Source organism: Mus musculus, chromosome 11 (genome assembly GCF_000001635.26).
Source record: "Mus musculus strain C57BL/6J chromosome 11, GRCm38.p6 C57BL/6J".
Classification (NCBI taxonomy): Eukaryota; Metazoa; Chordata; class Mammalia; order Rodentia; family Muridae; genus Mus; species Mus musculus.
The window spans coordinates 54093079-54116669 of record NC_000077.6 but is presented as its reverse complement, the minus strand read 5'-3'; the positions used below and the strand labels follow the sequence as shown (position 1 = coordinate 54116669).

At 47.9% G+C, this 23591-nt stretch overlaps 1 protein-coding gene across 3 annotated transcripts in view; it reads right to left on the bottom strand.

Moving 5' to 3' along the window:
* The window catches only part of P4ha2 (procollagen-proline, 2-oxoglutarate 4-dioxygenase (proline 4-hydroxylase), alpha II polypeptide), a 30745-nt gene extending 14999 nt beyond the window's left edge, over positions 1-15746 (bottom strand). For 2 of the 3 annotated variants that reach the window (NM_001136076.2, NM_011031.2), the window contains exons 1-6: positions 15630-15746; positions 15023-15150; positions 6356-6461; positions 5588-5684; positions 5096-5247; positions 2396-2533 (exon numbers count right to left, since the gene is read on the bottom strand). In NM_001136076.2, coding sequence (NP_001129548.1) covers positions 2396-2533; positions 5096-5247; positions 5588-5684; positions 6356-6443 — 475 coding nt within the window. In that variant the 5' untranslated portion in view covers positions 6444-6461; positions 15023-15150; positions 15630-15746. The remainder of the gene's footprint in view (positions 1-2395; positions 2534-5095; positions 5248-5587; positions 5685-6355; positions 6462-15022; positions 15151-15629) is intronic. The other variant, XM_006532452.2, reaches the window with a different exon arrangement.
* Between the last annotated feature and the right edge of the window lie 7845 nt (positions 15747-23591).

The window sequence follows — 23591 nt, the reverse complement described above, 5'->3', positions numbered from 1 at the left end:
CTGGCATCTTCCCAGAAGGGAGCCCTGCTGCACAGTGGCAGCTGCTGCAGAGACCGGGCTCTGTTCATCCCGGTGGCTCAGGGAACATGGGATAGAATGTCAAGAGAGTAAATACAAGATGGAGTCATAGGCAGGCCAAGGATTAGAGGACTTATGGGACCCCTTTACTCTCTCCACAAGTCTCTATGAATCTCCCCTGACTCTTTGGGCTCAGGAATCTATTATGGGCAGGATGTGTAACACAGATAAACAAGCTGTGGTCTGGACTTGTATGGAGCCTGGATGTACAGATCTTACTGAATACCTACCATTTGTGTGACTCTGGACAATTTTTCCAGCCTCAGACTCAGTCCCCTATCTAAACAGATATAATAATATCTACCTAAATAGAGACACCAGCATCAGTCTTAAAGGGCTTGTGCCAAAAAACTCAATGAGATGACATATGACCATGTTGCCTCAGGATGTCAAAGACCAGCAGCCATAATCAACATGTCCTGTGAATGCCAAGAATGTGAAGAATGACTTCCAGAACTCAGCATCCTCCCTAGAAGCAAACTCACGTGTCTGCTCCCTGAACTCCCTGTGGAGTCCTCCACAGCTAAGCTGAGTGCTGAAAGGCTTTCTGACAGGGAGGAGGAGCCCAGAATGGGTCAGGGTACTGGAGCAGAGATGACGATACTGAGAACAGGCACGGAAGCCAAGGAGGCAGTGGGGTCCTCAAAGACCACCTATAGGGAGACTTTGAGGTCACTCCTGAGCATCTAACGCAAGTGGATAACACAGAAAATTATCCTGAGTGAGCTGGAAATATGAGAAAGGTCAGAGGGCATTAAAGAGACAGAATCCACAGATGATTATGGCTTAGGCTGCCGATGGGAATTGCACCTAAGATAATAGCTAAAGGCTGATGGTAAACAGTGCAACACCAGATGGGAACGTCAATCTGAAACAGATAACGTTTGTGCAAACTATAGAATGTCCAAGTAGAGATGTCTACAGGCACTGGCTTATCCTGGCTGGAAGCCCAGGAGACATGCCTTGACAAGGGACACAGATCTGCACATCATGCGTGTATGGCACCACAGCTGGGGAGGGGATCAGAGTGACCAGTGGGAGTAGTTCCGGACAGTAACTCCCCGTGCCCTCTGGCCCCGTTCGGGACACCCAGGGGCCTGTTCACTGTGGCAGGATACAGTCAGGATATAGTTCCCTTCTACCACCAACTATGCCTCAGAGCTACACGTCAAAAAGCTTCCCAGAATTCCCTCCTCATTCTGGTCTCACGGCTGGGCTTGGCCCAACACCTGATGAAGCAGGAATAAAGAGAAGCGTCCTCCCTGTCAGCTCAGGAGAGTCCTCCACACCAAGAGCCTAGCTCATGATGAACCAGTGATAGGACATCTGAGAAGGAAGGCAGTTACGACAGTCTGTGGGCCTCTCTGCTGTATCTCCCCTAGGCTCCCAAGGAGTGAGGTGGTGTTTAAATCATAATGAAGTCCAATTGGATCCTTGGTTGTATTGGTCTCCACCCCCTAAGGCCAGGAAATCTCATAACAACTAGCAGTAAGCAGTAAGCAAGGGGGAAAAAGCCAATTTAAAGAACAAACAATCAAAAGCAGAGGAATGAATTATCAGATGAGTCAAAAGAGAAAAGTCAGAGACCAGCAGCCAGAATCTAGAACACCAGAGAGAAAGAAGCGATCCGCGCCAGACAGCTGGCTTTACTGGCCCAGTGCTCCTGGTGAGTTTGAAGAACAGGATCACAGAAAGAAGGGATAAAAGCACTGTGGGTACAAGAGTATGTGGGAACCAGGGAAAATTAATCACTACCCAGCAGCCTCAGCAGGAAGAAGAGAAGTCATGGGCTCAAGAGAACATTAGATCTAGAGTAGAAATACAAGAGATGGGCAAAAACTGAGGTCATAAAAAGTCAGATGACAGAGATCAGGAAAAGGGGGACATAAACAAGAAATGGGGGGCTGAAGGGGGATGTATATGAACTCAAGGAGAGAGCCCAGAGAAGTACGGGTTGGATGAAAGGGAGGAGACTAAGATGTCAATGGGGAATGAGCAGTGAGCCTACACATCAGCCCTGGACAGAAAGCACTGAGAGGCTCAGGGATGGAAGCAGGTCCACCAGCAGATGGACATTCCTCTGGGAGTGAGCTGCGCACGCAGGGAGTTTCCTGAGCTACGACCTCAATTCTCTACTACACTGGGGGGAGTTCCTGGCTAATATCTGAATCAAGACATTGGGGTAGGGGTTGACGCATGGGAGACTGGCACCGAATGGAAACCCAAAAGATCAGCACCAACAGCAACAGTGAGTCGCATCTAAGCAGTCTGACCTGTCCAGACAGCGGGGAGACAGAAGCAAATGGAGGTGTGTTACCTGGAAGTTCCCCTCTGGAAATCGTGTCCGGATCCAGTTTGTACGTGTCCTGAAGTCTCATCAGGGCTCTGGCAGCTCCAGACTCGTCCTCATCAGTGGGGAAGAATTGCCGCTGAACTGAGAGGTTAGCGACAAAACCTTCCAAATGACAGTGAGAACACAGGTCACTCTTGACCCAGCGGACAGTCACTACCTAGGTTTCTGGCTAATGAGATTTCCCTGTGCCTTCCCTCAAAGGCTGTCAGCAGGCTGGGGGCTCAGTGATGAAACACCTGTCTGGCACACATTCGGGGTGCGACACCAAAATAATAGTCGAAACAACAATAATAACTCACTCCCCTTCCTTGTGAAGTCCTATCTGGGGGCTCCTCTACAGAACTTTCTTAGCCCTCCCTGTGCTGTTCATTTGGAACCAAAAAGCCCTGCACACAACTTAGCACATAAGAGTTCAGTAGGCAGGGTATGAGCTTCCTAATACCCAAGGCCACAGCCCAGAGCCTAGACAGATTTGACCCCTGAAGCGGCCCCAGGTGGCTTTTTCCAGGGCCCTAAGCCCTGGTCCCAAGCCAGAGACACAGCTCCTGTTATTTTAGGGCTCTAAGTAGAAGCCAGGCCTTGCTATACTAATGATTCAGGCCTTTGAATTTGCCTAAGAACTGGGGACTGGGAGGGGCGCTCCAACACATTCTATCCCTGGCCCCTTTCCAAGAGTAGCAGCATCCCCTGCTATCCCCTCTCATCACACCAAGCCAGGGTGTCAAAGAGCTGCTACATCGTCTCCTTCACAGATATGTGGTCAGAAACTTGGAAGACTTTAGTATACAGGAAAAAAGAAAACCCCCTAGAAATAGCCACACGGTACTGTCAGGGTTCCCCCTTATCTCAGGGGCAAGCAGCCAACATCAGAGATGAAAATAAGCGATTGCTCTCGGGACGTGTAATCACCTTCCAGGTAATCACAGCATTTCCACATGGCAATGGAGGGAGTGGGGACGACAAGATCAGACGTCGGAGCGTGGAGATCTATTGTCTGCATCTGTGCGGGCTTCCTTGCCTACCTCTCCAGAAAGCAGGCAGAACAGCCTGTTCTGAGCTGTTCTGTGCAGCAGGCCCAGCCCAGGAAGGGAGGGTGAAGGGGGGTGGGGTCTGGGAAAGGCAGTGGCTTCTGGAGGCTGTGAGCTCACAGGCACAGCTCCAGCCGCTCTGAGCTCACCAATCCCTCCCCAGAGACTACCCAGCCCCCAGCCAACCCCAACCCAGGCGGGTCACGTGGCTGTAACCAGTCTCAGCCAGAGAGACAGCTAGTCTGAAGTTAATCAGCACTCAGCGAAGTGAAGAGGCCCGGCCCAGCCTGAGGCTGGGAAGCCCGTGGCCCACCTCCAGCCCACCCTTCCATTACCGATATCCTCTCCTCTGGGTAACAGGAACGTGTTCACTCGCAGAAGGTACTACCCCAGAAAAACAAATCTATGCTCTGCCCTGTAAATACCATTTCTAGGTCATTTAGCTTAGAAAAATAATCAGAGGCAGACCCAAAATGCATGTAAAAGAGGGCTGAAAAATTGGAAACAACTCCAGGTGCACTACGAGATGACCATACCGTCATTACAGTCACGGCACAGGCACACTTAAGCTGCATCTACAGAACCTGGGAAACGCAGGACTGAGCGCACGTTTGTGTCAATTCCACACAGACATGCGTTGTGCGTAAGAGACACATGTAGGACATATTCAGATGAAGCCTCTGTTACCCAGCTTGCCTCCGCCCACTTGGCTTATTTTTAATTCATTCATCCTTTAAAGCAAGTGAGTTTTAATCCTTTAGGCCATGCATAGCTCCAGTTTTTAATAACATGTTTGTACACATAAGCGGATTCTTTTGGTGTGTATGAACGTTTATAAACGTGTATGCGTACGTGTGTTTTCTTGTGGATGGGTGCATACGGATGCATGCGAATGTATATGGAAGCTCAAATTTGAAGTCACTTGTCTTCGTCAATCACCCTCTATTTATTTACTGAGGCAGGAGCGCCCACATGATCCCAGAGCTCATGGGTCAGCGAGTCTAGCTAGCCAGCTTGCCTGGGAAATCTCATCTCTGCCTCCTGAGGGCTGGGATGATGCCAGACTCACTTGCCTGGAGCTGGGATGATGCCAGACGCACTCGCCTGGCTCTACATGGCTTGTGGGTATGCAAACTTCAGTTCTCACACTTGGATGATAAGGGCTTCACCCACTGGGCCACCTCACCAGCCCAAGGTTAGAGTTTTTAAAAATGATTTTAAAGGTTTATTTTTTGTGTATGAATGAGAGTTCTGCCTGCATGTGTGTCTGCACCAGGGGTGAGAGGAAGAGGTCATATTACCGGGAACTGTAAATACAGATGGTTGTGAGCCAACATATAGGTTCTGGGAGCCAAATCTGGATCCTCGGCAAGAGCAACCAGCTCTCTTAACCACTGTGCAATCTCTCCATTCCCCGAGATTATAGTTTTAATGGTGCTTATCATGGAGTTATTGGATTAAACATCGTGATTTTATGTGATATTTTACGTACCTGAAGTCTGTTATAAAATATGTATTACTGAAGTATAATTAGAAAATGTTACTACTGGGAAACATGACAAAAGGACAGGAAGTGATTGTTACTATACTTTTAAAACAAAACAAGGACAGCTCCAGGCTGTTCACCGTCCCTCACCTGCCGAAGCATCCTGAAGGACAAGGTCCCCCAGTGCAGGCCAGTCTGTGTTCAACCGCTTCACCAGCTTGTAGGCATTCACAGGATGAGCCAGGTAGCCCTCGGGGTCGGCAGCTGATCTGCTGGTCAGGGCTTCCATCTTGCTGGCCCAGCTGCGGAACCAAAGGAAAAAGAGACTGCCACACCCACCCACACAGGGTGCTCATTTCCCTCGTGAGGTCCAGGGCTCTTTCATCAAGAGATGATAAAACATGAATATAGTAACTTCCTAGATACTTCTAGCCCTTAATCTAGGTAAGAGCTGGGAACTCTCATGTAAATTAAAAAGAAGGCATAAAAGACCGTAGCTTCCTAACCCCCCATACTCAGCATAAGTTAACTGTAGGTCAACTCCCCAGGTCACCTCTCAATGACTTCCTCTTACACCTTGGATGGGCTGGGGAAGAGGAGCAGCAGGGATGACTTAGTGTGGGGTCTTAGGACATTGGACACCTCTTAATCTTGGCGAGCTTGGCTTCCTCCACAAGGATGTACTCCTTCAGAGACTGTACCAGGTCCTTCTCTGCGTAAATCAGATCGGTCATGTGCCCTACAGGAGAGAAGCATGGGCCAGTGAGAAATGGATGAGGAATGGCTTATGGAAATTACCAGTACAGAAGTGAGTGCTCCTGCCCAGTATATGCCAGTAAACGAGGAATCACAGGGACTGGTAGTTAAAGGGGCCTATTCATTCACACGCCGTGACCCCCGACTTCAGGAAGATAGAAGCAATGTGTCAAGAAGATGCCTGGGCAAAGCGCACGTGCACTGGGAACGACTTTAGGAGAAGTTCTAAATCTCTTTGTCCCCTTGTCAGCCGGCTGGTCCTGTCAAAGGGGCATGGATATCTAAGGGCGCATCACATGGAAATCAGCTCTTAACCTTCAGTTGAAAAGGAGAGAATCTGGTCCTTGGAACTGAGAATGTTCATTGCATAGACTGGCCTCTTGCCAAGGACTGAAAAAGACCTGAAAGCTACTTGCAGTCTGCACTTCCAGAGAGGAGAGTCCAATTCAGAAAGCTGCCTCCCAAGATGCATGTTCATCAGGATCTCCTGGGGGTGCAGGGGTCAGGGATAGGGGGAGCCTTTGTAAGTTCCATTCTCCCTGGACTGGTCAAAATCACTGACTAAACTATCCCACCCTGAACGAACCTCAGGCAACAGCCCCTTGCACTTAGCTGAGGGCTGCTTAGGTAGACTAGAGTTCTGTTGCCACATACCAATGGAGGTGAAGAATTCTGCCTGCACCCAGCTCAGGACACCGAACCAGGACATCAGCAACACCAACACCAACACCTGGAGCTTCATAACTGGAAAGGGCAGTACCTGCAAGGCATTCAGGAGCAGTCATCAGGTGGGCACGGTGGAAAGACGTGGGGGGGGTGCATGCCTGGAAACTCAGACTGGGTTAGGAGGGACAAAGTTCAAGGCCGCCTGAACTGCATACCAAGACCCTGCGAGAAGACAAATCCATACACGCCGTGCACATACATAAACACACACTCAAAGATGTCACTAAATAAAGCATTCAGGATCACCCAGGGGATGGGCCAGAACATGGAACCAGAGACATGTGTTCACTTATGGCCCCTGCCCCGGTTTTGTTTTATTCTGTTTTTCTTTTTGGAGACAAGGTCTCATTTTGGAGCCCAGGATGGCCTGGAAGTCACAATCTTCCTGCCTCAGCCTCCCAGTTGCTAAGATTATAAATGTATACACCTGACTTCCCGCCTACCCGTGTTTCTTACTTTCTAATACATATGCCAGGTTAGCGTCAAGAGCCACATGGAGGAGGAGCCAATTCACAGAGTTGGTTCCCAAGATGCCAAGATCATCGGGATCTCAGGAGGGGAGGAAGCACCTCTGCAAGCTCCACTCTCCCCAAACCAGTGATGGAGGCCATGGTATCCCAACGTGAAAGTGGCCTCCGGCAGGAGACTCCCTTTGTACATGGACTGAGGGTTGCCCACACAGAGAAAGGTCCCGTTGCCACATATCAATAGAGGCAAAGGATTCAAGAACCTGGATTCCGACCATAAGGAAGTGATAATAGAGAAGAGACAGTGACAAAACCAAACCAAAACAAAACAACCTGAGATAACATGGCCAGGGTAACCAAGCAAGCTGACTGTACAGAGTAGACAGACAGCAGAAGAGGAAAACTGACCTCTGCCAGCCTGCACCTGCCTCCGAGTGGCAATTCTGAGCAGACACGGCTCTCTCTGTACTGAGACACCTTCTCTAGCTACTCCCTACTCATTCACAAGCATTTACTTACAACCCAGAGATTCCAGGCAGCAAGCTAGGTGCTCAGGATACAAAGGTGACTCAGTCTCACACAGTCAAAACACTGGGGCTGGGCTGCTGACATGAGGATGAAGCCAACCACTGCCTTCTCACCCGACTAGAAATAGGCACAGTTCTGAGGGACGCAGCAGCAACCTGGGACAAGCTTCACTGGCAGCCAGCCTAAGTCCACAGTGGGGCCTTCAGACATGTCTCCCATCCAGCCATGCAGCCCAGAACGTGCGGAAAAGCCACCACCCAGCTGAACCTTGCCTGTTCTTCCTCTTCTTGTTCCAACTAAGCCAAGTCTCGGAATGGCTCAGATGGAAATTTACTATCAGATGGAAAGCAAAGAAAATAGAGAAGGCAAAAATGCCACACACAAAAAGTAGGAAAATCTTAGAGTTGGGAGGCTCTCTGATGTGGAGGGCCAGCCAACTGCCCCTCAGAGTAGGGGTGATTCTCTGCCCAAGCAGGAGACCAGACCAGATCTGGATGAATTGGGGGCTGCATGGAGCTCCCTGCTGTGTGGCCAGTTACAACTCTACCTAGTCAGAAATCAGGCAGCATAGTCAGGAAACCAGAAAGCCTCTTCATGCCTTTCAAATACCACCCACAGTCCATACCTGAGAGCAACCAGGTTTCTTTACTACACGAATGCCAGCTGTCCTTTCTCTGGAATGTGCTGCCTGGCTTAGATGAGTCCATCCACAGCCTCAAAAAAGCACACATGGGCTTTAGGAAGCAACTTACCAAGTGCCTTCAAAGCCCTGTCCTGGCAGGGGAGATGGGTTTGAAAGCCCTGTTGGTCCAGAGAACTGGGCACCCCCAGGCAAACTGTTCTCAGGCTGCCACACTGACACTTCCATTCCAAGCAGGGACATCTGATCATCTCTTCTGACCCCAGGGCCCCTGAACTCGAAAGGTTTCATATAAAAAGTCACCTAACTTGGGTCAGGTGAGAGGAGGTGCTTAGCCTGAGTACAGCGGCTCTCTACAGTTTGGAGAATGTCAGCCCTTCATCAGAGCTACACCCAGTACTCACCCAGGACAGAAAAAGTGAGAATTCACGTGTCTGGCCAGGGCCAGTGCTGCCAAAAGCCTTCCCAGGAGCCCCCAGGAATCCATGAAGAACAATCCAGGAGGTGGTCATGGTCAAATCTCATTTTATGAAACAGCACCAAATAAGAACACGGCTGAGCATTGAGCTGCACCTCAGGGTTTAGAATAAAGTCTATCTAGCAGCAAGCACCCAGGGAAGTATTCTTCATCAGATTTGTCCAGACAAAATACAACTAAAGAGTTTACACATTGTACAGTAGCTTAATATAAGCTAAATAACAATAAACACTGTATGAATATCAACATAGAAAGATCAAAGCAGCCTGGCAAAGGCCAGCCCCCCAATAATACATTATGCTCCATGTTTTGAGAGGAAAAAATTATGTAGGAATGCATGTAAGAAAGAATTATGCTTTAACTGTATCTTGGTGGCATGATTTTATTTGTCTTTTTATCTTTGTTTTCTTGATCTTTCTATAAGACATTCTATTAGAATTTCTTAAAAATATATAATTTTGTAATATGTTTAATATGTAAAGGAAACAAAGTAGGACATTCTCAACTGAACTCCAAAGGGGCCTTGGCAATCGCAGTGTCTGGACCCCTGTGGGGAGGTCTTGCAAAGCTTGCCAATGTCCCAGTGACAGTAATTCACCCACCAGGCAACTGGCACCATTTTTCAGCACGGCGATTCCAAGACACACAAGCAGAGGTCCCGCAGCGAGCCTGCTCTTTGGAAAGTACATTTATAACCTGGCCAAGTAGCCATGAAAAGATGTTTCCAGCTGCAAACCAGCAGCGTCCTCAGCTTCTCCCCTTACCTCATCGGGGAAAGACCCTCTGCCAAGCTCCCAGCTGCAGCCCAAACACTACAGCTTGCTCTTTCACAAAGCATTTAACAGCCTAGAGACTGAACATGAGTTTGTAAATAGGTCTTGCCTGGCACTGGGCAAAAATGCTGTTTGCCTTCAGGGGAGGGATAACTGCCCCCAACAGGACTGACTCTTCAACCTCCTTTTCCACCACGGCCCTGCCTGCTGCATCATGGCTAACTCGAGGCTGGCAGAGCTGAGAGGAACCAGGTACTCTCCCAGTTGTGCACAGGTCCCAAGTGCTCCCACTACTGAAGAACACGGATGTCCGTACAGCCCCAGAAGTACACCCACGTCCAATTACAGAACATTGTGCCTCAGTCATCACCCTGGTCTACCTGTAGCACACCCTTCAGCCATGCAGGCCCCACCTGCTCTGACCTCTCCACCTCTGGACTGGCTTCCCTCCAACACTGTTCTACCAAGTAGCCAACAAGGCTTGCCAAAGCCCTCCCTTTGGCTCCCCATGACTAGCAAGACATGGTCCAAATACCTTAGCCCAAAGAGCCCTTGTAGCTCTGTGACCTGGCCCTGCTACCCTCTCCAGCCCCATTGCACCACCCCAGACCTCAAACTTTCAATGACTTCATGTCAAAAATATTTACCTTCACCAAGAGCCTTCCTTGTGAGAGCAAGATCTCTGCTCAGTGAAGCCAAATGATCTCCCCTCTCCCAAGAGTCCTCCTGAGTCTCATCTCTCAGTGTCCATTTAAGGAAGCACATAAAAGATCAGTTAAGGGACTCTCTGGCCTTAGACTTGCAGCCCCATGGCTGTCAGAAGAGGAAACGGGAACTGAATGGGCTTGACAAGAATGCATGTGTCCCGTAAAGTACATCTGTCCTGACATCATCTCTCTGTTCAATACGTGAATGCTGGAAGCCTCCTGCTTCAATAACAGGGCAGTGTACTTACAGCAGAGAAGCTGTCGGAAGTCCACAAGCCAACACTGAGCGGGGTTCTCATCAGGACCTCCACAAACGGACAAGTTGAACTTAACTTACCAAAAATAAACTTCACCAAAAGATAAAAGGCATCCCTGCCACGCTACAGCCATGCCCTGGGCTCCAAACCATCTATTCTCGCTTAGCCAGGGAGAAGACACTGCTGACCCAAGGTGATTCTCAGACTCCTCCCAGTCACTCTTGACTTGCCTCTCCAATGGCTACAGAGGGGCAATGGCTACAGACTAGGGAATGAGGGAACCCCAGCTGATGAAGGGTGACGTATCAGTGGGAGTCGACACTTCCTCCAAACTCCTCCTGTAAGAAATCATCTACAGTCATGGAGTCCCCACAGAGCTTGCACACAGAAGTAGATAGACCCGACATGGCTGAAGAGCCAACAATCTCCACACAGAGGGGCCAGCTGGCTAAGGTACCCCCTGGTTGTTTCCCATTCTTCTCTCCTTTCCTCTCACCCCAGCTGCCCTGCAATACACTTCTCCAATAAGTATTAAGCACTTAAGCTCTGCCTCGGGCTCTGTTTTCTGGGAACCTAGGCTAAGATAACCACGGTTTATGTTTCCAAAGATCTTTCATTTCTACCATCTAATTCTCACAAAAACCTTGTAAGCCAGATAACATCTCTGCTCCAGATACAATACTCCTGCCTTGTCCACGGAGAATAGATTCCAAGAAGCCCAGTGCATGCCTAAAACCACAGATAGTATCAAAACCCTGAGATGCTGCCTTTCTCGGTAAGTACACACCTATGATAAAGCTTAATTTAGGAATTAGACACAAGGAGAGATTACCAACGGAACAAGGTGGAGTAATTATAACAATGGACTGATATGAAATGCCCAGTGCTGAATAGGTTACTTGAGCACTCTCACTGTTAATACTGTACAGCCCACCTGATAACTGGCTATGAAGGATGGAAGGACTAACAATGGATAGTGTATACCACATGGATACACTAAGGAAGGAATGATACACTGGGAAGGCCAGCGTAGAGTGACACAGACTCCGTCACAGAACTTAGGAGAGCCTAGAGTTGTTATGTCTTCTATTTTCCAATGACTATTTCACAGTGTGGTTGACCATGAATGATGAAAACTACACAAAGCAGGAATGAGGAGGAAACGGTACTGTAAACCACATAAGAAGAACCACCGAGGCTGCTGAAGGCACGTCAGCAAGCTAAGCTTCCCCAGCTAAGGCCCCTCCTGCAAGACACACTGATACCATCTGTAGTGGCTATTCCTGGTTGTCAACTTGACAATATTTGGAATGAACTACAATCCGGAATTGGAAGGCTCACCAGTGACCCTTATCTGGAGGCTTGGAGATCCTTATCTGGATCTTGGTTTGAAGATCTTGAGCCATAGTGGCTATGGATTCCAGAAGATTGAATCTCCGAGTTAAGGAACACACCTTTAATCTGGGCTATGCCTTTCATCTGGGATTAAAGGTGTGGTGGAACACACCTTTAATCTGGGCTACACCTTTTGCTGGAGACAATATAAGGACATTGGAAGAAGGGAGTCTAGCTCTTGCTCTTGCTCCTTCGCCTGCTTGCTGCGTGAGACTGAGTAACTGCTAGATCCTTGGACTTCCATTCACAGCTGCGACTGAACCATTGTTGGGAATTGGGCTGCCGACTGTAAGTCATCAATAAATTCCTTTACTATTTAGAAATTATCCATAAGTTCTGTGACTCTAGAGAACCCTGACTAATACACCATCCTATCTTACTCAGTAACTGTCATAGCACCTGTGCCTTCCCAAGACTGCGAATCCACACTGCACTCAGATTGAAAACTTGGTCACAGATGTCTCAAAGGTTCGCAGATTAAGAAGCCCATGACACCCGTACTTGGAGGCCACCAGGAAAAGGAGAGTTCATGGAGGAAAAGTAAGGACACCATTCCCTGAATTCAAGCCAGAGTCATGTCTACTGGACATGTCACACATTATCACCCCGGGAGCAGGCATGCCTGCCATGGAGTCAGAAAGACCCAGAGTTAAACCCTAGCTCCAACTGTCATTTCCTGGCGTTGTAACCTTGGAGTCCTGGACTTTTTGATCCTTAGTTTTTTTCATTTATACAACGGAGACCATCCTTAGGACCTATACTTGATAGTTCTGTGAACTGAATTAGACGACACACGCCAGCAAGCTGTCAATCATTGAGCTGATTTTGACCAATCATCAGAACCAACCAAGAGAATCACAGGAACTCAAGGGGATCTGAAGTGGACAGTTGCTCAGCCCAAGTTAGTGGCTCTTGGAGTGAGGAAGGCCCATACAAAGAGGTAGTGAAGAAACAAGAAGACGTCAGAAGGTGAGTGATGTCTGGGTCCCAGGAATGCCAGGAGAGATGACATATTCAATTCAGGGGAGACTGGAAACAGGTGTCACCAAAGTATGCAACACTTGGAGGTGACCCTGGAATTGACCAATCACAGGCCCCAAAGCTCACACACACACACAAAAATGGTTCCCTGGCAAAAGACAGGGAGCAGAACCAATACTCCAAAATCTCTTATAGTTCTATGCTTCTGACCTACTCATTCCAGTCTCCCAAGAGTACCAGGCCTTGGGATCTCCACCACTCCCTGGCTCCCAGGAATGCCAGGTACAGAGCAAGCAATCTCTAGCAAGCACTTACCAAGAAGTCTGGAGCAGAGGCTGACCTGTACCAGGCTCAAACAGATCCTATCAGGGTCAGGAAAATCACTATCCAAACACGAAAGTCTCTGCCCTGCAGTGGCACCAGCGGAACAAAACCCCGCTTCTCAAAAAAGCCTAGTCTGACCTTCTCATCCTGCTCTGCTCTCGCTGAGAAGGAAAACTGTCTGTCTATCCTTCACTCCACATCCCCAGCACAAACCCCACAGACCACAGGACTCAGTAATTCCCTTTGCTCTGGGATACGCTGGTGTCCCACCCTCAGGTACTTCAAAGGTCTAAATGACTAGATTTGAATGATGGTTTTCAAAGTTGAAGCCTCTTTCCAGGACTCTGCTGGTCTTTCCCGTGCCTGCATTGCAGCATTTGCTGTCAACCTCCATCTGCATAAAATTAAGCTCTTGACAGATCCCAGAAGCCAGGGACACACCCCCCAGGCCTCTGCACACTATCGGCCAACGTGGCCCTAAGTCAGCCAAGGCCTTCGGTCCAGCCTCAAACCCTCCCAAGGATGTGGGAGAATGCAGTCAAAAATGGAAGCTTTCTCAGCAGACAAGGAAGCCCTCAATTCCCTCACTCCACGCAGTCCCCAGAGCTGCAGGGCCTCAGTCTCCCTCTGATGAGCACCCACACTAGGGCTCCTCCCTAGGCTCTAGGCAGCTGCCAGGGCTAAACAGCGATCTCAGAGAGATTATGAGCTGCCTGTGGGCAAAAAGAGCTCCTCCCCCACCGCCTGTCTTCTCCCTCATTCAAGCCCCAGGCCCAGTCTAGTCAGATATGAAGCACATGCAATTCAAGGAACAACCCACAGTCCATTGTACGCAGTCCAATCTATAGATAAGTAAGTCTCTCTGCAGAGCCTGTGACAATGTGGAGGGACTCCCAAAGGTCACACACAATGCTTCAGTTGAGTTGTCACCATATCTGCCTGCTGAGCTCTGACGGTAATAAGGAGGATCAATATGACAGAATCTTCAGGCTAGGGCCTCCAGCCAACTCACTCCATCAAGCAATGTGGCTTCACTGGCTGGGCCACACAGTGGACAAGCTCGTGTGAGGACAAGAAGGCCCAAGAAGAAAAGAATCCCAAGGTCAAACATTCTGTACATGGAGAGGAGCCGAGAGGCTGGCCTTGAGGCACACACAGAACCATATCGAGAGACTACACCCTGGACACTTCAGAGGCAGTGGAGATACACGCCAGAGGAAAGCCTGGTCAATTTAACAGGGCACTCAACCATGGGCTGACTTGGATGTGATATAAATTCAGAACAAGCAACAACTTGCAAAATCACCCTATAAATTTTGAGCTAGACAATAGACCTCTGCAAAGCTGAGAACGTTTGAGGATGTCAGAAGCTACAAAGTGGTGCACTGGGACCCTGCTCTTAGTTCCAGGAAGCTCTTCCATCAGGAGGGATAAGGTGTCAGTAACGAGATGGCCTGCATTAAGAAGCAAAATCCTTAAAGTGTCATTCTTCAGGGTAAGGATCCACTGTGTGGCCCAGTCAGGGAAGCCACGTCGCAAGGATGGAGTGAGTTGGCTGGAGGCCTTTCCCCAATGATTCTCTTGTACTGAGACTCCTTAGCGCGTTGAGAGCACAGCAGAGTTGCTGTAGGGGGCAATTCAATGATCTCCTTCAGCATAGTAAATGACACATTAGAATACAGATGACAGGAAGACCCACCTGTACTTCCCAGTAAAATCCTGCGACAGAAGTACCCAGACCCATGCTCACCTTGCAAGGGCTCAGTGGACTTTCCTCATGCAGATCTCTCACTGCTTGTGGGTGGGGCCCTTGGACAGCTATTCCCTAAAGCGGCCCTTTTCCGTTACCTTGATTCCACTACTGTACCACAGACGTGATACTGGCCCAAGCTTGCGGCCACTCAGGGTGATTCCTCAGTCCAGGTTCCTAAGTGACCAATCCAGTTTACCGGAGCCTCCCACCCCAGCCCATGTCTCCTGCCCGGAAGCATCCAGACATCTACCAAGTCCACACAGCCCAAACTCCACACTAACTCAGTACTTACCTTGCTGATGCTCTGGACCTGAACTTTCTGAGTCTTCCCTTCTGCCTGCCTCAGTCCTTGAAAGTCTCCAGGCACAGAGAATGCTCTATTTGTTGAATCAGTCAGCCAATCGCCACCGGTCTCTGAAACTGCTCAGGGAAAACATCAGAGGTTCGACAAGGATGTCTTCTGACAGATAGGAGGAGAGTTTCTGATTTAAGAGCCCATAAAACTGGCAGCGACCAAGCTGGTCCTTGCCAGGGTTGGGAGCCAGGGGTCTTCCTCATCCTAAGCAGCGCCGCCTTCGGGGCCAGGCGGGCGCCTCCGCCTTAGATCGGGGGGCGACCCCGGGGTCAGGTCGCCCCTTCCCGGGAGCCCGCCAAGTGTCCTGTCCGGCCCGGCCTAACAGTACCGGCAGGAAGGGCACCGCTGACCTCACCGCCCTAACCCTGGGAAGGGACGCGGGCGGGACAGGAACCCAGGCGGGTGCAGAATCAGGGCGCCGGACGCGGGGCACGGGGCTGAGGGACCCCGGATCCAGCTCCCGGCTCCGCGCAGAGCAGAACGCACCGCCCGGCCACCGGGACCCGAGCCCAGCCCGGCGACGACCCTGCGGACCCGCGCTCACCTGAACACGCGCAGAAGCCGGCGTTTCCAGAACCTCCCGCGGCGTCGCCCCGGCGCTCTCGGCTCCGCCCTCGTCACAGTCTCCGCCCGCTTGAGCCTCCGCCACGTCCCCACCTCCCGCCCCCCGGGCCCGCCCGGGCCTGGCTCCGAGCCACTGGAGCCTTCGGGAAGGCCCGAGCCGCCACGCGCTGCACGTATGCGATGCACACCTCCTTGCGCCGCGTGGGACCGGCACCAGGGGCGGCGCCCCCATCCCAGCCTGCTCCAGCCCTCTGTGGTCCCACCACCCCCACATCCATTACCACCGGCAAATTGCAGGAGGCTGGCGTCACTAAGATCGGGAATTGAGTATCCTGGGAGGGGAGTGGAGGGAGGGAAAAGACAAGGGTCTGAGATGTCAGCGCACCTCATCTCTCCAGATGACCCATCTCCAAAGCCTAACTGCTTCTCTGAGGGGCTCAGGCTAGCCAGGCTTCGGCTCTTCTGTAAATGTGAGAAGTTGGCGTAGCCTGGAGCATCTCATCCTAGGGCCAACCTATGGCTTATAACACAGGCCAATGAGATTGGACACCTCAACCAGCTCTGTCTGAGACACACACAGTCAAGAAGACAGGGAAGCAACCGACCTCGATCTGAACTGAAGGATGCTCTGGCAGCTGAGCAGGTTCCCACGCCTGCCCTGTAAGCTTGCTTCTCCATGAATGAGGGGAAGCAGTCTGAGAATCTCATCAGGGAGCAGAGCCCAGAACGGAGATGCCCGGCCTGTGGGACTGTGCCTGGAGTTTGGTGTGGATTTCCCTATAATGGCATGGACCAGGCAGACGGCCCAGACTAGGAAAGACAGACACACAGAAACAACTCAGAAAATACTACCTGGCCACTTGTCCGTGTCTGTGGCAGCTACCAGCCAAGAGCCCAGTTGAAACCATGCACAAACCTTTCTGCATCTGCTATGCCACAGAAAGTACAGTTTGCCCAGATCCTCAGATCCTCCCCATGCCCGCCCACTTCTCTGTCCGGAGTGGTCCTCCTCCTCCTCCTCCTCCTCCTCCTCCTCCTCCTCCTCCTCCTCCTCCTCCTCCTCCCCCTCTCCACAGGATCTTTCCCATTGGCCTATAAATACCTTCAATCCATGGCTATGGAAACATAACCCTCACCCCACTCTACCACCCACTGTGCATCTCTCCTTGGCCAACCAAGCAAGCAAAGTCCATCTTCTTGGCCTATCTCTCAGACCTTCTAGCTCCACAACAGCCCCCAACAGTTACTGTATTATGTTTATTGCTTTACCGTTGTTAAATCACCCTTACATGGTGTATGCTCTTTTTTATTTTTTTTTAAATTATCTTTAATCTTTTTTTTTTTTACAGTCCAGTTGTTATCCCCCATCCATTCTCACCGCCAACAGTTCCTCATCCCATTTCTTGTCCCCTGTCTCCAAGAGGATGTCCCCACACCCCCACACAACCCCACACTCCACCAGGCCTCCCATTCCCTGGGGCCTCAAGTCTCCTCAAGAGTTAGGTGTGTCTACTAAGGCCAGACCAGGCTCTGCTGAATATGTGTCAGGGGCCTCAGACCCGCTAGTCTGTGCTGACTGGATAGTGCCTGTGAGATCTCAGGAGACCAGGTTTGTTGAGACTGCTGGTCTTCCTATGGGGTTGCCCTCCTCCTCAACTTCTTCCAGCCTTTCCCTAATTAAACCACAGGGGTCCCAAACTTCAGACCATTGGTTGGGTGTATCTGCTTCTTAGTCAGCTGTTTGTTGGGCCTCTCAGAGGATAGCCATGCTAGGCTCCTGTCTATAAGTACAACATAGCATCAGTAATAGTGTCAGCCTCCCCTTGAGATCTGTCCCAATTTGGACCTGTTACTAGCCAGCCTTTCCCTCAGTCTTTTCTCCAGTTTTGTCCCTGCAGTTCTTTTAGACAGGAATAATTCTGGGTCAGAGCTTTTGACCATGGGATGGTGTATTAGTCAGGGTTCTCTAGAGTCACAGAACTTATGGATAGTCTCTAGATAGTAAAGGAATTTATTGATGACTTACAGTCGGCAGCCCAATTCCCAACAATGGTTCAGTCGCAGCTGTGAATGGAAGTCCAAGGATCTAGCAGTTACTCAGTCTCACGCAGCAAGCAGGCGAAGGAGCAAGAGCAAGAGCTAGACTCCCTTCTTCCAATGTCCTTATATTGTCTCCAGCAGAAGGTGGAGCCCAGATTAAAGGTGTGTTCCACCACACCTTTAATCCCAGATGAAAGGCGTAGCCCAGATTAAAGGTGTGTTCCTTAAACTCGGAGATTCAATCTTCTGGAATCCATAGCCACTATGGCTCAAGATCTCCATACCAAGATCCAGATAAGGATCTCCAAGCCTCCAGATAAGGGTCACTGGTGAGCCTTCCAATTCCGGATTGTAGTTCATTCCAAATATTGTCAAGTTGACAACCAGGAATAGCCACTACAGATGGCAAACCCATCCCTCCACTTAATGCTTTGTTTTTCTACTGGAGGTGGACTCTACAAGTTCCCTCTCCCCACTGTCTGGCATTTTATCTAAGGTCCCTTCCTTTAAGTCCTGAGAGTCTCTCACTTCCCAGGTCTCTGGTACATTCTAGAAGGTTGCCCACCTCCCACCTCCAGAGGTTGTATATTTACACTCATTCTGCTGGCCTTCTGAGCTTTACTCTTGTTCCCCTCCCCCATACCTGATCATGTTCCCTTCCTCCCTTCCCCTCCCCCTTCCGTCTCCCATCCAGTTCCTTCCCTCCCTCTGCCCTCTGGTTTCTTCTCTCTCCCTAGTAGGATTGAAGCATCCTCACTTGTTAGCCTTCTTGAGTTCTGTGGATTGTTTCCTGGGTATTCTGTGCTTTTGGGGGTTAATATCCACTTATTAGTGAGTACATACCACGCATGTCCTTTGGGGTCTGAGATATCTCACTCAGGATAATATTTTTTAGTTCCATCCATTTGCTTGCAAAACTCATGATGTAATTGTTCTTAATAGCTGAATAATATTCTGTTGTGTAAATGAACCACATTTTCTATATCCATTCTTCCAGTGTGGGACATCTGGGTTGTTTCCAGCTTCTGTTTATCACAAATAAAGCCACTACAAACATAGTGGAATATGTGCCCTTGGGTATGGGGCATCTTTTGGGTATATGACCAAGAGTGGTATATATAACTGGGTTTTCAAGTAGATCTATTTCCAATTTTCTGAGGAACCTCCAGATTGATTTCCAGAGTGGTTGTACCAGCTTGCAATCCCACCAGCAATGGAAAAGTATTTCTCTTTCTCTGCATTCTCTCCAGCATATGCTGTCACATGAGTTTTTGACCTTAGCCATTCTGATTGGTGTAAGGTGGTATCTCAGGGTCGTTTTGATTTGCATTTCCCTGATCACTAAGGACTTTGAACATTTCTTTAAGTGCTTCTCGGCCATTTGAGAATCCTCTGTTGTGAATTCTCTGTTTAGTTCTATATCCCATTTTTTGATTGTGTTGTTTGGTTTTTGGAGGTTAGCTTCTTGAGTTCTTTATATATTTTGGATTATTAGCCCTCTATCGGATGTGGGGTTAGTTAAGATTGTTTTTCACAATCTATAGGTTGTTGATTTGTCCTGTTGACTTTGTCCTTTGCCTTACAGAAGCTTTCCAGTTTCATGAGGTCCCATTTATCAATTCTCGATCTTAGAGCCTGAGCTATTGGAGTTCTGCTTAGGAAATCCACCCCTCCCTATGCCCGTGAGTTCGAAGCTCTTTTCCACTTTCTCTTCTGTTAGATTCAATGTATCTGGTTTTATGTCAAGGTCCTTGATCCACTTGGATTTGAGCTTTATGCAAGGTGAAAAATATGGATCTATTTTCATTTTTCTACATACATACAGACAGCTAGGCCAGCACCATTTATTGAAAATGTTTTCTTTTTTCCATCGCATATTTTTGGCTTCTTTGTCAAAGAGTAACTGTCCATAAGTGTGTGGTTTTATTTCTGGGTCTTAAATTCTATTCCGTTATCAACCTGTCTGTACCAATACAATGCAGTTTTTATCACTATTGCTCTGTGGTATAGCTTGAGGTCAGGGATGGTGATTCCCCCAAAAGTATTTTTATTTCTAACAATTGTTTGCACTATCCTGTTTTTTGTTGTTGTTGTTTTTTCATATGAAATTGAAAATTGTTCTTTCCATGTCTTTGAAGAATTGTGTTGGAATTTTGATGAAGATTGCGTTGAATCTTTTGGTAGGATGGACATTTTTACTATGTTAATCCTACCAATCCATGACCAATCTCTCCATTTTCTGAGGTCTTCTTCAATTTCTTTCTTGAGAGACTTGAAGTTCTTGTCATACAGATCTTTCAAATTTGGTTGGAGTTACCAAGATACCAAGATATTTTATATTATATTATTATCTGTGACTATTGTGAAGGGTGTTGTTTCCCTTTTTTTTCTCAATCCATTTATCATTTGTGTAAAGGGGGGCTATTGATTTGTTTGAGTTAATTTTATATCTGGCCATTTTGCTAAAGTTATTTATCAGCTGTAGAAGTTCTCTGGTAAATTTTTGGGTTTGCTCATGTATACTATCATATCATCTGCAAATAGTGATACTTTGACTTCTTCTTCTTTGCCAATTTGTATCCCCTTGATCTCCTTTTGTCGTCTTATTGCTCTGATTAGAACTTCAAGTACTATATTGAATAGGTTGGGGGAGAGTGGGTATCCTTGTCTTATCCCTGATTTTAGTGGGATTGCTTCAAGTATCTCTCCATTTAATTTGATATTGGCTGCTGGTTTGCTGTATATTGTCTTTATCATGTTTAACTATGGGCCTTGAATTCCTATCTCTCCAATATGTTTAACATGAAGAAGTGTGGTATTTTGTCAAATGTCTTTTCAGCATCTAATGAGATAATCATATGATTTTTTTCTTTGAGTTTGTTTATAAAGTGGATTACATTGATGGATTTTCATATATTGAATCACACTTCATCCCTGGGTATGCTCTTTCAATATGTTGTTTAATTCACATTTGCAAATACCTTATGGAAGTTTTTGCATCTGTGTTCATGAAGAAAACTAGTATACAGTTTCCTTCTGTTGTTATTTTACCTTTATCCAGTTTTGGTACCAGGGCAATAAAGAATTTATAGAATGATTTGAAAGTGTCACTTCCCTTTCTAGTTTATAGAACAGTTTGAGTGGCACTGGTGTCCAGTCTTTAAAAGTCTGGCAGACTTTTGTGAAGCCATCAGCCCCTGGATTTTTCTTTTCTAGGATACTTTTATTACTGTTTTAATAGTATTGCTTCTTATTTTTACCTGTTTAGGTTATTTAGGATATTTAGTGGTCTGTATATTAGTTACTTTCTTCATTGCTATAATAAAATCCTTCACAAAAGCAACTGTAGGAAAAAAAGTTCTGTTTTTGGTTCATGATTTGAAGATACAAACTGCCATGACAGGGAAGGCATGGAAGGGGGAAAGGAGGCTGGTCACGTGGTGCGCAGGCAAGAAGTGGATGGAAAACAAGGCACCATGACAGGGAAGGCATGGAAGGGGGAAAGGAGGCTGGTCACGTGGTGCGCAGGCAAGAAGTGGATGGAAAACAAGGCACCATGACAGGGAAGGCATGGAGGGGGGAAAGGAGGCTGGTCACATGGTGCGCAGGCAGGAAGCGGAAGGGGATGAAAGCTGGTGCTCAGCTCTCCTTTGCTTTTCTTTTCCTTCATTCCAGGACACCAGCCCATAAGACGATCCCATTCACATTCAGAAAGCATCTTCAGCGTAGCCTCTCTGGAAATGCTCTCAGAGACAACCCCAGAGCTGTATCTCCTAAGTGAGTGTAAAATTCCATCAAGTTGGAAATGAAGGCTAACCTTCACAGCAAGTCCATCTGTGTCTATGGACGTGTTTCCCCTAGATTTTCCAGTTTGTTAAAATGTAAGCCTTCAGGATGTTCCCCAGTAACACTGGATTTCAGTGTGTGTTAGTTAGTATCTCTCCTTTTCGTCCTCTCTTCTTTGGTTAAGATAGATCTAAGGCCTTATTAACCTCGTTTAACTCTTTCTTTGTTTCATGGATCCTTTCTTGGTGGTTTGAAGGACAAGTATTGTCCAGAGTCTCAAGCCTCTGAACTCTGGGTTCACAGTTGATAGCACTGTTTGGGGAGGTGTATGTGGTGAGGACTTGCTGGAGGAGTATGTCCCTGGAGCAGACTTTGATATTATATAGTCTCGGGCCACTACCTATGAGCTTCCTGCTCCTGCTACCATGCCTGCACTCACTCTTACACCTCCCTGCTGTGGTTGGCTCTCATCCCTCTGGAACTCTAAGCTTCCAAATAAACTGTTCTTTCAACGAATTGCCTCGGTCATGGTATTTTATCACAGCAGCAGAAAGGTAACTAATACCATCTTCATTTCATTAATCTCTGTCCTAATCTTTATTAGTTCTTTCTTCTATTTTGAGTTTGGTCATAGCCTTTTCTTTATGGCCAATAGTTCAGTAATTTCCCCTTCTTTTTCCTCTCTCCCTAGAAATACAAAGTGCCTTGCCTACTGTTTGATGCAACCAGCTGTCTGCTTTTCGCCTGTGCACTTGAACTTAAGCTGGGGCCTTTAACATCCCCAGTACTAATAAAAATATTTAAGTTGTTGCCCAAAACACTGAAAGGAATTAGACACAGACCTGGACCAATTTCCTATAGTTTTTATATAAATCCCATACACTGATAACCTTGCTACAGACATACCTAGGTAGAACACTTTACATTGTTCTCTGCCATGAATATGCACTGCAGACCCCTATGCATATACGTTCCGATGATAGATGCAAGAGTGTCCAACCCATAGGCCACATGAGGCCAAATATAGCTATGAATGCAACCCATCCAAAAATTGGAAACTTACTTACTTAAAACATGAAAGCTTGTGTGTGTGTGTGTGTGTGTGTGTGTGTGTGTGTGTGTGTGTGTGTGTTTTCAACTGTGTGGTTCTTGAGAAAGCAAACTTGTACATTTGTAGATGACCATGTCATGTTGTAATGTCAAGGAAAAAAATCCCTTAAAGAACTCCCCAGTGTGTAGGTATGGATAAAATGAAACATCACACCACTGGAACTACTTCTCCAACATTTTCTCTATCTCAGAAAAGGAAATCACCAACTCCTGGGTATTTCCGTGACCTTAGGAAGCATCCCTGACCAACAGCTCCTTGACTTGGCCTTCCTTTCCCATCACTAGGTAAAGACCTAGTGTTGGTGTTACCACAAAGGAGAACAAGAAACTCTGTGATGAGCAGACAAACACTCAGATGAGTGAGAGGTCAGATGAGGTACAGTCCTTTCCTCTAAACAGGCTCCTCAGCCTCTCCTGCCTCCCCTTTCCTGTGGTCCCTACCCTGAGGAAGGGGAGCAGGCAAGCTCAGCTCCCAGCACTGAAGCCTCCTTAGAGGTTGATGCTGGAAGCCTTGGCAACTACTCCAGCAACTAGAGGTCTGGTGGGGTTTACAAACTCCTGGTCTTGGATGTTTTTTTTCTAAGTCATACCCTCTTGGAGATATATATGTGTGTGTGTGTGTGTGTATAATCACATAGATGTAATATATTATACATACATACTCACATACATACATACATACATGCACACACACACACACACACACACATATATATATACATACATACATACATACATATCTTTCACTGGGCCCTGGGACCAACCCTGCATGTACCCTAGGCTCCTCCTCTTCATAGAAACTGAAATAAAATAAGTATGTCCCAGTTGGCTGGCATTTTGACTGAAGGCCAGAAGCACAGGGCAGGCAATGTAACTGGAGTGAGGCCACCTAGTGGTAGCCACAAGCTTTGCCATGGAGCAAATCTGTTACCTGGCAGATCCTGAGAAGCCTGTTAGGCCAACTGAGGAAAGAAAAGACCAAATCGGTGCCTAAAGCTCTCCTGGG